Source organism: Elephas maximus, chromosome 1, assembly GCF_024166365.1.
Source record: "Elephas maximus indicus isolate mEleMax1 chromosome 1, mEleMax1 primary haplotype, whole genome shotgun sequence".
NCBI classification, from domain to species: domain Eukaryota; kingdom Metazoa; phylum Chordata; class Mammalia; order Proboscidea; family Elephantidae; genus Elephas; species Elephas maximus.
Window position 1 is genome coordinate 14,905,263 of NC_064819.1, and position 16,768 is coordinate 14,922,030.

Genomic DNA, 16,768 nt, shown 5'->3' on the forward strand with positions numbered 1-16,768 from the left:
TTGTACTAGTTCTGTAGACTAATTTCTTCTCTGAGTCTTTGGTTTCCTTCTTTCTCTTTTGCTTCAGATGAGAAGAGACCTGTAGTTTTATTTTAGATGGCCACTTGCAAGTTTTTAAGACCCCAGACACTACTCACGAAACTAGGATGTAGAATATAAACTTTCTGAACTATGTCATTTGACTGAGTTGTCCCACAAGACTATGGTCCTAAAACTTCAAACTCAGAAAACCAGTCCAGTGAGTGTTATGTTTAAGAAATGTCTGTAACTGTATCCCCAATGTGTTTTCTTACATATATGAAGGTACATGCATGCACACATGTATATATGTATACATATAGCTACATGTATATATGCACACATATATATACAAACATACATACCTATACATATTCCATAGGGCTTTCAACAGCTGATTTTTCAAAAGTGGATTGCCAGGTCTTTCTTTCGAAGTACCTCTGGATGGACTTAACCTCCACCCTTTTGGTTAACAGCCAACCGTGTTAATCATTTGCACAGTACCCTTTATTGGCTTTCTTCCCATCAGTTTCTCTTCTTTCAGTGTTCCTGTGATCACCTCCCAAATAAACTGCTTACACTTACATCCTTGTCTCAAAGATTGCTTCTGGGGGAAATCCCATATGAAGACAGGCATTAAGCATATAAGGCAGCACAAGTTTGGAGTCGGACCTGGATTCAAACTCCTTCTCACCAGTGACAATGAACAGCTTAATATCTTTAAGATTATTTCCGCATCTATAAAATGTGGATAATAGTACTGACTTTATAAGGTCGAGTTGTGAAGAAAATTTTGAGAATGTTTGTAAAGTGTCATGCACGGCGGTTTGCACATAGTACGTACTTAATAAATGCTAGCTATTATTTTTTAATGGAGTCCCTAGGTGGTGCACACGATTAAGCACTTGGCTACTAACTGAAAGGTTGGCAGTTCAAATCTACCCAGAGGTCCCTCAGAAGAAAGGCCTGGCAACCTACTTCCAAAAGTCATTGAAAACTCTATGGAGCAAAGTTCTACTTTGACAGACGTGTGGTCGCCATGAGTAGGAATCAACTTAATGGCAACTAGATTTTTAAAAATTATTATTACCCTAGTATTTATAACAGTATTTATAATATTCATATGGCATAGCCCAGGTTGAGGGCCAGGTTGCTTTCACCCTTGGAGCAACTGCTGGAGCAGGGTGATTCGGCAAATGTGCTGTAGCACCTGAGTCTCTTACCTGTGACTTAGAAGTATTAATAGCTTTGGAAGCATCGCAACAGTGAGCCAGAGCAGAGAACAAAAATGGTGGACACCAAATAGTGACTTAGAAGACGAGCAGTTGGCAGTGCCATGAGGGTATTGCCAATTGCTCTTAGTCTCAGCTGTTGGTGTCCGTGCCATCAGTAATTTCATATCTGTGTGTAATATATGCTTTGATAGTTGGGGTTTCCTTAACCGCACTCTCGAGGGATTATGCTCAGGGCTACTCTGAGATTTAGCTATTGATTTCAATCTGTATCCTCAAATGTACAAAGGACCCTTTGCTTTGAGTTTATGAATTTTGTTATCTTAGAGTCTTCCAGAATGCTCCTCCCCAGCCTCTCCACCCCCACTTCCTTCTCACAAACAAGACTATATATCAATTCTTGATCATAATGAAAGAGAAACCAAGGGACACTGGGGCACTGAGGCAAGTTAAAGGATCTCACTCATTCTCTAAATTCTACATCCTATTAATTATGGTGCCAGGTTTCACCCGAGGTACTTTAGCTCCCTGCCTGAAGGTGAGAATTTTCAATTCTCAAGCAGTGTTAGGTCCCAAAACCAAACCAAACCCAAACCTGTTGCTATTGATTCCAACTCATAGCAACCCTATAGGACAGAGTAGAACTGCCTCATAGGGTTTCCAAGAAACGGCTGGTGAATTCAAATGGCTGACTTCTTGGTTAGCAGCCGAGCTCTTAACCACTGTGCCACCAGTGCCTTTTAGGTCCCAGAATGGATATAAATGTTGGGCCACTTTGGCCAAGAAGGCAGCAGTACCCTTGCAGGTACGGTTCTGTGACTATGGGGGAAGAATTCGGTTCAGCCCCTTCAATTGTTTCACCCTAAGCCAAAATCAAGGGCCCGTGGTGATGTCCAGTCACAATCACTTTTTTAACTTTATTTGGACACCAATAGACAGTTTTTCTCCCAATTCATATATGAGCAAGTTAACATGATTTTTAAACAGAAACAACTTTAAAAGAGGATTGATAGAAGGGAGGCAGTGACGTTGGAACTCAGCCTGTTAATCTCCTCTGCTTCCTCGGAGAAAGAACAATCTTTAGGTGACCTCTTCAGGAGGTCTTACACTCATGCAGGGGATTTTCCCCAGAAGGTCCCATTACACCTGTACATATATGGTGTCAGGAAACTCTGTTAACATCGATACTTTAATAGTGATCTCTAAAGCACTCTGTTAGTACCTCTCAACACCACTTGCATTAAAGTGATTTATGCTCGTGTCTTATCTTAGTGTTAGACTGGGAACTTCTTGAGAGCAGAATTCAGATCTGATTCATTTGTATATGCTCAGAGGCCAGCGTAATTTCTGGCTAGGATTGCGAGGTTTAGCAAAAAAACAAAATAAATACTTTTACTAAAAATTATTCATTGCTTCCCTGAAATTCAATCTAACTGGGCATCCTGTATATTATCTGGCAACTCTATTCCTGTGGCATAAACAACCAGTTGCCAGTTCTGACCCATGTATATCAGAGTAGAACTGTGCTCCATGGGTTTTCAATGCTTAATTTTTTGGAAGTTGATCAGCAGACTTTTCCTCTGAGGCACCTCTGGGTGGACTGGAACCTTCAGCCTTTCAGTTAGCAGCCAAGTGCATTGACCTTTTGCAACCACCCAGGGACTCCTCCTGGCACAGAGCTAACTAACCTCAATAAATATTGGTGAATGAGTGAACAACTAGTATAATACCAACAAATGGAGAAATAAACCAGTAAAAACTTGGATGGACCTTATCTAACTTAAGCTTAATAGTTACAAAACATCAACGTTGTGTCCAGTTAACATTCTAACTTTGAAATTCAACAGTCTGGCTTTGCCTCAAGATGCATTTTCTCTCCACGCTTTGTTAGCCACTTTCACCCGGAGCCAATGTGGAAAGAATACTAATCTCTTAATGCAGGTGTTTTTCCCCAACACTTGGGCATCTTAATTCCACACATTTCTGATTTAGTATGTTTGTGTAATTGTTTATTAGCATGTCCCCGTTGTACAAGAAAATTGACATTGGATGGTGGATGGAGTTCAGTCATTCTGAAGCACAATTATCTCTGTATCTTCTTTTAAAATTGCCAGAATTGTGCTTTTACTCCAGCCGAACTCTGGGGTTTTGGGTAAAGTCATTCACCTTGATTAAACCATCAGGACCAATTCTGTGTGGGGAAAATACATAGACTTGGGTTAGTTCGCTAAACATGATGAATCTTAAGAAAGACAACATATAAACAACTCTCTAGCTCCATGTTCTGCTGCTGCTCCTCCCTCATCAGCCTCAGTTGTCCTGAGCTCTCCTCCTCTGCATTTACCCTACTGGCTCTTGAACTTGAGAGTCAGAGTCACCTGGAGAGCTTGCTAAGACACAGATTAGCCCCACTCCAGAGTTTCTGGTTCAGTTGGTCCAGGATAAAGCCTGGACACTGCATTTCTAACATGTTCCCAAGTGATGATGCCTCTGCTGGTCTGAGGCTCATGCTAAGAATTGCTGTCCTACACCATTCTTCCCCTCCACATTCCTCATCTCCTTTCTATCTTTACTTCACATTTCTCACACCATTTCTGTTTCCAGAGCAGTGTAATATGGTAACCTCACCATATCATGGCTTGGGACCCTGCTAGATTTGTTTTCCCTGTATTTGTTCACCCCCAGTTGGTAAAGGTTTACTTACACTTCCTGTTCAATGTAGTTTAGCATTCGGCTGACATGCGATGCCGAGATCTCCCCGTCCACTTCAGCAATATACGTGTAGAGAAACTGGAAGGTGCTAAAGGGGATTCTGGGAGGTCCGCTATCATGGTCAGATGATAAAACTTCACACACGATCTTGAGAGTTTTGGCAATGGTCTGTAAAACCACAAGATAAAATGAAGAGAAAGTCATTATTCCAGGCCAGATTCTTGAGCTCAGTTTAGATACAAAAAGAAAAAAATATTACTCTCATAAAATGAAGTGGGACTGGTGCAATATTCTGGAAAGCTTGAAATATTTACACCTAAATGTCATTTAATTCAATCTAAACAAAATGGTGAGTACCTATAGATAGTTTCTGTCAACTCTGACTCATGACAACCTTTTGTACAATAGAATGAAACGTTGCCTGGTTCTGAGTCACCCTCGACATCACATGTTCGAGTCCATGGTTGCAGCTCCTGTGCCAGTCCGTCTCACTGAGGCTCTCCCTTGCCCTTATTGGCCTTCTCCTTCACCAAACATAATGTCCTCCTCTAGTGACTGGTCCCTCCTGATGATGAGTCCAAAGCAAGCCAAGTTGTACAATGTCCTGTTGTGATCCATAAAGTTTTCATTGGCTTATTTTCAGAAGCAGATTGTCAGGCCTTTCTTCCCAGTCTGTCTTATTCTGGAAGCTCCGCTGAAACCTGTCCACCATGGGTGACCTTGCTAGTATATAAAATACCAATGGCATAGCTTCCAGCATCATAGCAACACACAAGCCACCACAATATGACAAACCGATTATCTACTTCTGAGAAATTAGCTACTGAAAGCCCTGTGAAGCACAGTTCTACTCTGACACACACGGGTCACCATGAATCAGAATCGGTTGACAGCAACTGGTTTATTGAGTGCCTACTGGGCGTCTTTTTCTCCTTTCTTTCTTTGTTGGAGGGGTATCTTTAGAGAATCAGGTTTATAAACTGCTGAATATATGGAGACATTTGTTTCTTTAATCAGAATAACCTTACTGAAAGAGGGTAATTTGCTTTTACATTCCACAAACTTACAGTTTTTCTTATTCTTGTTGTTCTACAATCATCTCTGTAAAGGGTTGAGGTAATTAGTCTAGTCTGCACGCTCCTGTGAGAGACGTGGAGCAGTGCCACCGCAGGGAGAAGGAGAGAGAAAAAGCTGATGTCCCTAGGAAGACAGGTGTTCCAGATGCAGGAAAAATGAGACTGGACATCAAGATAAAACCCATCCGTCTGAAGCATGTGGCTCCATCTAACTACAATCATGAGGTACATTATCGGGAGTGCCTGAGTGGTGCAAATCGTTAACACCCTGGGCTGCTAATTGAAAGGTTGGTGATGCAAGCCACCCAGAGGTACCTCGGAATAAAGCCCTGGTGATCTATATCCAAGAAATCAGCCACTGAAAACCCTATATGGCACAGTTCTATTCTGACACACATGGGGTCACCATGAATTGGGATGGACTCGATGGCAACTGGTCTTGGTCAGTACGTAATACTAACCCTGTTGCTGGGGGAAAAATTAGTAGATGATGATTGCCAGAAGTTGTAATGGAAAGGTTAATATAGTAGAAGCAAACCACTCCTTTCACTGAAATGTGAACACTAAGGATCATGTTCAGAGCAGAGGTTTTAATGTACCAGTGTCTTTCAACAAGCCTGCCCTTTGAATACATTTCACAAGGGAAAGAGTTGTGTAGTGATGGGATAAAGCAAGGAAATGATACAAGGAAAGGATGGTTTAGCTCTGAATCTGCAAAGACAGGTTAGCATGTACATCATAGAAGTTTGTTAAAACAGACGAGGTGCAAATGTTTCTTGCACACCCTCAGGGATCAGTGAAAAATCAGTCCTGAGTGGTGAACTGGGTGAGGCTGGGGGAGTGAACAAGCAGATGCTATATCTCACCAAATGGCTGGCCAGCACTGTTCTCCCTCTGTAGCTGAGGTTTGCTGGTTCTGCTCCCAGCCTCTCCCTGAATATAATGAATGTCTAGGTGCTGCTTCTTTAACTGTGGTGTGCGTTACATAAGGGTGTAAGTCTACAAGCCAGAAGGTAGATGAGGGCACTGAATAAACTTGGCCCATCTTCTTGTAGTGACATTTGCACTTGATGGCCAGTATTTTGAACATTATTTGCATATTAAATCAAACATCGTTATTTTATGAAATAGAATCTTCAATGTACATGAATTTGTATGTGATAAACCACACGATGTCAGAGACACTTGGGGTTTGCAGCAGGCCACTTGGCATTTGCTCTCTCTCCTTGGCACCCTCTTGTGGAAAGCACCGTAAGCACAGTGTGAGCCATTATGCAGCCACTTCCACCAAGGGGGTGGGAGGACGGGCATGCATGAGGCTGGCTCAGGGGCTGTCAGTGAGGATGGGAAGGCATCCACGTATTTGAGGTCAGCATAAGAATGGCTTTGGGTAGATTATTTGCAATCATGAGTGCTTGCACTCAACTTCATAATTTTCATCCATAGCTCATCCTCTCTACTTCTGTTAACCAACTGCTCTCTTACTGCCTTTGTTTGGTTATCTTCTTTCTGCAGCCTCATCCAAATTAGGGTGGTTTCTACCCCAAATATCATCTTTTATTGGTCATTCAAACAGCAAATATTCAAATTCTATTGCCCTTATAAGATCTAAAAACATTCAATAAATGAATGAATGGATGAATGGATAAACTCTTTGGACTGGAGCTTTTTGGTAAACTGAAATAAATCTAAAGTAAACATCTGCCTTCTTCTGCACAAGATCTCTGGTCAGATGAGGGTCCACGTCATAGAGATAGCATCTTATGAGCTTCATTTTCAATCTCAGAGGTAAAAGGCTCGACAAGTGAATTATTTGCTAAGAAAATGTAAGCCATTCCTTCCAGTTAACCCAATTATTTACTACTTGCAAGAGCTTTTTGTTCTACATAAAGTCTCAGTTGGAAAAGGAAGTGGCATAGGCCAGTCCACAGGGAGGAATCCTGAAACCGACAAGGTCTTCAAGCCATTGCATTTTGAATCACATGTATTAGGTCAGGGAGCTCAAGACTTGAGTACGTCTACTTGCTACCTAAAATTCCTGCATTAGGCTCTTCTCTACAAGGGGAGAAATGGCTTTTCTAGATGGCACAGAGATCATGGTTGGGTACTGAGGAAGGAGGGAATTCCTGGGCTTATCTCTAGATAAGTGGATTAACTAGAAGACAAAGCCTTCACCCCAGATGGTGACACTCTGACCACCCCACATTTAAGTTCCTAGCCACAATCCAGTGTGATCCAATGAAGGAATTGCTTCCTGGATTTACAGGGCACATTTTATTTATGGACTTGCCCTCCAGGCTGACCTCACCTCTAGGTATTCTTTGACATACGGTAATTAGGGGCAAAGTCAAACATGTCAGGACCTTTCAGAATCTAAGGAGCCTACTATTATCCACAGCTAGGGCTGAGGGTGACTCAGTGGAAGCAGAGAAGGGGGAATAGAATCACAGAACATTAGAGGTGAAGGAACCTCATGGAACATCTAACCCAACCTCTTTGTTTTTGAGACGAAGTAGAAAGACACAATTCACCTCATGGTTTCTTCTCACCAATTTGGGAGGCAGCCACATCAAAGTGAACCTAGCAGCTGCACAGTGGGCTAAGCAGAGGGAAGGTTGGAATTTGGCTTTCCAAAGCCACTCTTGGTTACTGTGGGATATAGGGATAGGGGAAGATTCAGACATCTCACAAGGCAGTGAGGGGCTGTGGCATAGACCCCTTACGCTAGGGAACAGACCTCAGCACCAGTGAAAACTGAGATGTCTGTGGGGGAACACCATTGTGCGATGACTAACCTGAAAGAGACTAGACCATTCATGCTGCAAGCAGCTGTGACCAGGCAGACAGAGGCATCACCATGGAAACCAGAGGTGCCCAAGAAGACCAACAGACGTGCGAAAACCTTCATTTGGCTGCGCTGAGGTCCTGGACTCACTCTTTCCTTATAAACTCAACTGTCATCTTGGAAAAGAGGATGGGGGTGCGGGTGGTACAGAAGAAATCTAAGAGACTGTGCAATTTGCCTAAAGGCTGTTTCAATTATTGCATCAGGCTGAAATTCCTGGATTGGATTAAATCTAGTTATTTTCTTACTCTACCCTTTGTGGGTAAACCAAAACTAAACCCACTGCCATCTAGTTGATTCCTACTCATAGTGACTCTATAGGACAGAGCAGGATTGCCCCATAGGTTTTCCAAGGAGTGGCTGGTGCATTTGAACTGCCAATCTTTTTGGTTAGTAGTCGAGCTCTTACTCACTGCCTTACCAGGGCTCCTCTTTGTGGGTTTAAAAAAAAAACCATTGCCATTCAGTTGATTCTGACTGATAGTGACCCTACAGGACAGAGTAGAACTGCCCTATAGAGTTTCCAAGGAGCAACTGGTGGATTCAAACTGCTGACCTTCTGGTTAGCAGTCGTAGCTCTTAACCACTGGGTGTGTCTTAAATCAATCTCTTTTGAGATATGAACAGTGCAGAACTGAGCAAGCAAGCATAAATAGAGGGGAAGACACATGCCACACCACCACCAAAGAACTGAGGAATAGAAGCTAAAAAGAGACAAGGACCTTCCGCCAGAGCAGACAGAGAAAGACAGCCTTCCCCTAGAGACAGCACCCTGAATTTGAACTTCTAGCCTAAACTACGAGGAAATAAATTTCTGTTTATTAAAGCTACCCACTTGAGGTATTTCTGTTATAGCAGCACTAGATAACTAAGGTGCCAGCTCTTGAGCTATTTCCACAGAAGTGAGATCAGTGCTGTTGGGCCCCTCGTCTGCCCTTGGAGGATAGTAATGTATTCATTACATAATGTTGCTATAAAGGACAATGAACAGGAAAAAAAAAAAAAGGAACACAAATGGCGCCTCCTCTTCTCTCTCAAGAAATGATAATGAGGAAAGTTTCAAGGAAAACCCGTAGAAAAAGTTGGACTACAGTATTTCTGGTGAATTTTCTCAGAAACAAAAATGTCAAATCTGCGTTTCAAGGATATTCGAGAAGAAAGCACAAAATGTGCCGAACTATTCAAGCTACATTTTCCCACCGTTTGGCTTTTGCAGAAAAAAAAAAGAGGCAATGATTATCTCATTAATTTTTAAACTCATTTATTTCAAGGATTTTTTTTTAACCAAGTTTCTGGTTCATTTTCATGGAAGTTATTAAAACAGTGTTTAACAAGACTGAGTCCATGTATAAGAAGACACCTAAGCTTTAGTTAAAACGCACACACGCTCACACACACACACACAGGTTTCAGCATCTTTTCCTTCAAACAGGAAAGTGGCTTTTCCAATTGTAAACCAAGGCAAATTGGAAAAGGCATGAATTTGTGTGAGCATCCTGCATCAGTGCTGATGTCATAACTACAAGTCTAGAAATAGCCTCATCTCTCCTTCCTTGCTCTCTTATCTCTGGTTTTCCTGTCCGATTACATTTACCCAATTGTATTTTTTATAAGGCTGCCCCTCTTTGTAAGTCTCCATTCTATATCTGCTAGGTGTCTGGCAGCTGAGTATAAGCAACTCTTACCCTGCAGTGCACTCTTGGTTATCTCTATGAATATAATGGAGGGAGTGGAGTGGTGATAGACATGAATCTGTGTGCAATGATTGAAATTCACAAACAGCCCCTAAGCCACATTTTAGCCAACCTGTCCCTAGAGCCTGGATCAGTTTTCCTCTCTCTTTCCCCCTAACCCCTGCTAAAAAGCACAGAAATGAGCCTAATCCAAGAGGAGGAAAAGACGAGAAGCCTGGATAATGAATCCACACGCATGCTCATCTCCAATCCACAGCCTTGGAGAGTTGACTGTGTGTCTTGATGCACAAACTGTCAACTCCTGCCCTTCCAGGCCCAGAGAATTTCCCTAAAGGAACACAAAACATTAAAACGACTTACAACTCCAAGAGAACTGCAAGCAAGGGCTAAGAACTTTAGCCACTCGATCTCCTCCGTGAAGCGACCCACGTTCATCACACTATTAAACAGATCTGTTGGGAGGCTGAGCACCTTCCACATCTGGGCCAGCTCATCTGCATGGATGATCAGCCTACCGGCAACCTGCAGGGTAGGAACATGGAGAACACAGGGAATGAGGCAGCCTCTGCCCCTGAGACGCACCTGCCCAGCGAGGCCCCGGATTCTCCCAGGGCACAGCAAGTGGGGTTGTCAAGGAGGTAAGACTCTGGCAGTTTCTTTGCAAGGGCAGAGAAATATTCACCCTAGTGAAAGAACATGGTGAGATAGAATTTAATAATTTTCAACTCCAAATGTCATAGTTATAGGAAACATAGACTTTTAGTATTGCATTTCAATTTTTTTCTGATGTTTTTATTATCTGCTGTTTTATCCCTAGGTTATTCCTGTAAGGCAGATAGGGCAGCCTGAAGGGGCAGAGGACTCATGTGACTGAGACCACGGATTAGTGTTGAAACTAGATTCTAGAGCTTTTGTTTCCAGACTCCATTGAGTTCTTTGCACAATCCCTCACATGCATCCCTCACGCTTTCTCAGGAACAAGATGGGGATATGGCTACCCTCAGGGTTTGGTCTGGATGCATAATGTTGCTTGGCCCCAAGTACCTTGAATCTGTGTCACACCCACAGCACAAGGCACTTGGTGGCTAGGAAGATGGAGGGAATGAGTGGCCAGTTGTTGGCCAACAATGTGAGAAGGGCACAGATGCCCCAGTGAAGGTCCAACACCTCCCCTGGCCTTCTGATGCTGGTGAAATGGCTAAGCCTCTGGGACCAAGATAGTTGGCTAAGTCAGTCCTGAATCACCCCAAAACTCTCTGTCTTGGATCCTAAAGTGGACCACGATAAGCCATATTTTCCTGGAAATTGACCCAAAGCATCCAAGGCAGCTCCCAAGGTGATTTGGCTGTGAGGAGAACCAGACTTTTTCCTAAAACGTAGCCTATACCTACACCTGGGATAGTGGGGGAGCTATAATAGGCCCCTTTCCAAATCACGACTGGCATCATAAAAAAAAAAAAAAAAAATATTACAGTGTTAATCAGTAAGGGAGACACAGCTGAGGGACTTTGGCCTTGCACTCTCCTGGAGGGAAGGGGTTAGCATTGTCCTGAACCCTGGACACTCTGCCAGCTTCAGGGCAGTCTGAGGATGTCCCCACTGACAGCTCAGCACTGGATAGTCCACAGCCATTTCAGAATTATTCCTATTTCCCCAAGGGGAGATTAACTTTAAGTCCATCGTTCAGTGAATTTTAGGATGGTGCTGCACGTGTGACCAGCTGAATGGCCGGGTGACAGTGGGCTTTGGTCTGTATCCACCCAGCCTTGACATTGTCCCCCACCCCCCTTATATACCGCAGTAGTGTGGCCCTTACCCGAGAATGCAGGATCTTTAACAGCTCAGGTGTTAGCTCTGCCCAGTTAGACAGAGCCACTCGCTCAGATCGCTCTCTCACAGGGGGATTCTCTCCACGGGACATGGCTCCAAAATAACTACGAGAGAAACAGTTAGGGGGTGGGGGAGCATTCTATAGTCCGGTGGCTGCTGGATACCAGACACTTGTTTATAAAGCTCCTTGACATACAGAGTCGCTATAGTGTCGCTATGAGTTGGAATTGACTCGATGGCACTGGGTTTGGTTTTTGTTTGGTTTTGACATACAAGGAAAGCCTGAATGTATTGCTTTCTGTGCCTAAGGCCTAGAGAAGGCTTAGGGGGTGAAAATATTTGCTCCTTTCTAAGAATGAAGAATAATCAGCAAATTCTCTGGAGTATATTGGGTATGTTTTTTTTTTTTTTCCCCAGTCATCCCTCCTAAGCTTTTTACACACACACACACATACACACACACATCATAAGATATATAACACATCATAGGATATGTATGCGTGTGTGTTTGTGTGTTATGTATATGTTCATGTTTGTGTGTATCTGTAAGATTAGGAGAAAAAAATTGTTATTTCTAATTCCATGCTATCTTTTATGGAGGAAAAACCCTAGTAACTAGATGATCTTTAAAAAACAGACACACACACACACACACACACATAAATAAAATCTTTATCAGTACAGGTAGTCCCCGACTTACAACTTGAGTTACGATGAACCACACTTACGACCGACTGGTTTCTGCTTTCGTTTTGTACATCTTATCACCAGTAATATGTACAACATACGATGCTGCAGTGCGTAATTTGCTGATGTTATCATTCTCAGATGTAATGTTTCCAACCCCCAAAGACAAATAAAGACCAAATTTGTAAAGATACTGATGATAAAAGGCAATAATAAGGAAAACTAAAAAAAAAAAAAAAAAAAGAGGTATTCAACTTACGTCAGAACCGACCTATGATGGAGTCGTTAGAATGGAACCCCTTGTAAGTCGGGACTACCTGTACGATGACCACAGATGTACTTAAAGTCAGTATTAGGTAGTGAGTGAGGATATGTAACCTTGGAAAGAGAAGCTGGGAGAAAACTAAAGTGCCCTGTGTAAGAAAGAGGGAGAGAAAGAGAGCTCTAGGGTGAGCCAAGAAGGGGAAAGCCTGGAAAGAACAAAGCTTGGGGCTTCAAGAGGGAAGAAAGAGAAGGTTGGTGGGGCAGAAAGGGAGGCTCAGGGGGAGAAGACAAGCCAAAGAAGGATTTGAGACAACCTTATATTATGTGGGGTGTATGACATAAAATCCTTCTCTACCTTCCCTTTAAAAGCTTCAGGAAAGTCTGCTTGCTTCCCAATGCTTTGCAGAGTGGGGTTTTTTTTTAGGGGAGGGGGGCAATGTGGACAAAAAATACTGAGTCCTGTTTCAGGATTGGCATGAGATGGGAAGAGGCTGCCTGCAGCAGGGAATGGACATAGCACTTGACAGGTGGGTCACCTATGCTACGTGGAAGGGTCTATCTCCATTACTGGAGTCCCTGGGTGGCGCAAATGGTAAAGTACTTAGCTATTAACTGAAAGGTTTATAGTTCAAACCCACCCAGAGGTGCCTTGGAAAAAAGGCCTGATAATCTACATCACAAGCCTTATCAGTGACCATCCCTGGGTCACAAGCCTCTGCTCCTCCTCACTTTATCTTTCACACTGTCTATAGATCCATGTAGTATAAAAAGAACACAGAGAATTTTGTAAAGCCCGTCTTAGGGCCAAGCCATTCCTTGATGAGGCTGAGAACCATTTCCTGTCTCTAAGCCACAAAGCAGCTCAGAACTAAAGCTACTCAGACTAAAACAATGCCTTCCAGTCACCCCTTGGAGGTCATCAGCATGAAGGGCAGAAAAAATATTCTAAGGTCACCTTTAAGGAAATAAACCCATTCCCGTTGCCGTCAAGTCTGTTCTGACTCATAGCGACCATACAGGACAGAGTAGAACTGCTCCATAGAGTTTCCAAGGAGCACCTGGCAGATTTGAACTGCAGGCCCTTTGGTTAGCAGCTGTAGCCCCTATGCCACCAGGGTGAGAAATCTCTGCAGACAGATCAGTGTTGGGATGGGTGTGGGTACAGGGTGACAACAGGAGTAGGGTGTGGTCTCAGTCTATAAAGCCAGACTTAGGTGAGATATACGGTCGCTATGAGTCAGAATCGACTCGATGGCACTGGGGGGTTAGGTGAGATGTAAATGATGACAGAGACACACAGCTCCTCATTCCATAGAAGTGATTGCCCAGGTAGAGAGTGACACTCAGCAGCTTGTTAGTGGAGTTGGTTAGAGAACATTGAAATGAGGCTGTAGTCAGTAGATTCAGTCCTGTATGGGTGCTTTAGCTTCACGTGCGAGCGAACCATTCCATGGTTAGACACATACTGCAAATGTGTGTTGTCCTGTGGGTCTACTATGGGACAGATGAGTTTATGTCTGCTGAAGCAAGGTGGTTTCATCATTGACAGCCCTTAGGTAGGGAAATTCTTTCTTGCAATGAATTAAACACATATTTGGCCTTGGAACTACTTTGTGGAGTTTTACCCTCTAAAAGGCTACTGGTTTGTGAGCCATGTAAGACCACCTGATTAGTGCTTTTCATGTCTGAATAGGACAGAGAGTGCTCTTAGGTCATGATCCCCTTTTTCGTTGCCATTAAACTACAAACTGATTTTTCACCAATGTCTAAAAAATTTATAGTGCGTGATACAATATGGGCGTGAACAGGCCACAACGGTGGAACGTCTTCTCCCATAAATGTCAGGGACAATACCAAGAAATGTCATTTTTCTTACCATAACACAGCAGCATACATACAATAAAATGGGGTTTTAAACTATCGGATAGTATAAAACAAAGTGTCTGACTATGCCAGAAGGAATCAGTCTGCTGAAGCTAAAGTTTATAACACGTCAAATTTAAAATGGAAAATTAAACAGGGGTCATTACTAGGCAAAGCACTACTATTTATGTCTCTTTTATGTATAAAAAACCAAACCCATTGCTGTCACTTGATTTTGACTCATAGGAACCCTATAAGACAGGGTAGAACTATCTCCTAGGGTTTCCAAGGAGCAGCAGGTAGATTTGAACTGTTGACCTTTTCGTTAGCAGCTGAGCTCTTAACCACTGTGCCACCAGCCACCAGGTCTCCTTTTTATGCATACCACTGGCTTATTTTCCTTTCATTTGGAAAAGCCTCATCCTAACCTAGCCCAGGAGCACAGACAGCGCTGCTCAGAGTCTAAAGAACCCTCTTAGATTACCTTTGGTGCCTTCTCAAAGGTGGCCACACCTTCTTCCCACCCAACACACCTACTCACAATCTCATGCTGAAGACATTCTGCCTTGTCCAACCCACCATGTCCTCTCTTAGTCCCCCTTTCCCACCGAAATTCTGCTAAGGAAGTAATCACCAAACAATAAAAATAGCCTGGAAATGGTCAGGGAGGTCTAGTTAGCTTCAAATTCCTGCCACAAGCCCCAGACCCCCAGCTTTAAGCAGGCGAGTTTGTCTAAGAAGCAATTTCATAGCTGAGAGGATTTCTGTGTAAAGCTGTTTCAGTCCAGGCCAGCAGCTATTACTGTGTAAGACCCATCAATTGAGCTATCTCTGGAGGTCTCTCCCGAAAGAGGGAGCACTGTTTTCAACCCAGCTATACTCCTGCTGACCTTCTCTCTCTGTTTTACCTCCTTTTTCTTTACTATTCAAAGGAATGCTAACGAAAGTAACAATAATTTCACCAAAGACAAAATAAAAAAAGTGTCTCTGATCGGGTGCAAGTATGAGTTTTAACAGCCCTGGAGGAAGGTGTCTCCTTAAAGGGGTAGATCCAGGAGTGAACCAGGTTGGACCCATCCCACACAATCCACCCAGCAGGATCCTCACATGGCTCCCCCAGGTGCACTGCTGCCATCTAGTGGTGAGATAAGAGAACGCGGTCGTGGTTTAAGGAAAAGCCCAGCTAAACTGCAGGGGGATTCTGAACTCTTCTTTCCACTGGGACAGATTGAGGGGGTGCAGAGATGGGGTGGGGTGTGCGTGGGCTGGTGTGATGTGATGGTCTAGTTCTTGCTGTTTGCCCCAGGACACTTTGCCTATCGCCCTGGCTTCATGTTGCTAAGTTTGGCTCGCTCAGGGGAGGGCATCCCATCCTTGACCGCTGTGATGTTTTCATGTGTGAATTTTAAAACACCAAAGCCATGCTAGAACCGAAAATCACAAAGGTTATGCTAATCAGCCTCCACTCCCTGGCTGCAGCCATGACAACCTCCTCACAGTTTTCCATGACATTCATTCCCCCCAGTGTGGGAACGAGGGGCTGGAGGAGGAAAGGAAGACGCACTCGGCAGCCCATTGGATGAGATCCTGCGGCTGGGTCCGGATGGCGGCTTTGGTGAACTGCTTCAGCAATTCTGGCAGCTCCGGCGGGATGCATATTTGCTTATCGGTCTGAGGCATTGACCTATTGGCAGGAAAAAAAAAAAAATGGGAATGTTTGAATCAAAGGACAACAGGAATCCTGGTTAGGGGGTCACCCAGCCTCTGTCTGACATTCTCTATAGTGGGGACTTCACAATCCCCCAAGGGATGTATTCCATTGTTGTGCAACTCTAAGGTTAGAAGAAGGCAGTTCAATAATCTCTGTTTTTTGTTATTGTAAACAATTCTGTTCTTGACACAAAAATCACACAATGCTTCTTCGTTCAAAAAGTAGAGATCAACAAGAAGCAGAAGTCTCCCCTAATGATGTTACCAAAAATATAGACTGTATCCTTCCAGAATTTTTTCAACGCAAATATATGTGTGTTTGTATAAACAAAAAGGGGTCATACCAAACAGCTTATCTACTCCACAGTATATTATGGGAGTCTTTTCCATGTCATACAACTCTTATTGGCTGGATAAGAGCTGTAGAAAAATTTACTCTGCGAATTTAGCATTTGACATTAAGGTTATTGCCGATTAAAAATAATCAAACAGCCTTTTAATGAACATCTGTCTTTACACAGGTGTGTACTTAACTACTTGAATCTTAAAGTGAAACCTTGTACACCTTCACTCAAAAAGTTCCAGGGCAGACCCATAACAAGAGAAGAGATAGAAAAGGTAATAATAATAATAAAAAAAAACCTCCCAACAAAACTAAAGCCCTGGACCGGGTGGTTTCACAGGAGAATTCTACCAAACATTCAGAGAAGAGCTCACACTAGTACTACTCAAACTATCTGAGAACACAGAAAAGGAGAGAATACTCCCAAACTTATTCTACAAAGCTAGCATAACCCGATGCCAAAGCCAGACAAAGACAACACAAAAAAAGAAAAT

The 16,768-nt window shown here is 43.2% G+C and overlaps 1 protein-coding gene across 1 annotated transcript; it reads right to left on the reverse strand.

Annotated features, from left to right (window-relative positions):
* Positions 1 to 3,374: 3,374 nt before the first annotated feature.
* ROPN1 (rhophilin associated tail protein 1) lies at positions 3,375 to 15,901 on the reverse strand. The gene is made up of 5 exons (XM_049878764.1): positions 15,786 to 15,901; positions 11,394 to 11,511; positions 9,938 to 10,099; positions 3,955 to 4,130; positions 3,375 to 3,441 (listed from the first exon to the last, which is right to left on the reverse strand). The coding sequence occupies exons 1-5, from the start codon at positions 15,899 to 15,901 to the stop codon at positions 3,375 to 3,377; spliced, it is 639 nt and encodes a 212-aa protein (XP_049734721.1).
* Between the last annotated feature and the right edge of the window lie 867 nt (positions 15,902 to 16,768).

Bases quoted from the DNA above. Each gene is read 5' to 3' on its own strand.
- ROPN1 (XM_049878764.1), bottom strand. From the start codon at position 15,901: ATGCCTCAGACCGATAAGCAAATATGCATCCCGCCGGAGCTGCCAGAA. The intron at 10,100-11,393 runs GTAAGGGCCACA...CCTACCCTGCAG, and splicing joins TAAAGATCCTGCATTCTCGG to GTTGCCGGTAGGCTGATCAT. The intron at 4,131-9,937 runs GTAAGTCGTTTT...GTGGTTTTACAG, and splicing joins CTTGCAGTTCTCTTGGAGTT to ACCATTGCCAAAACTCTCAA.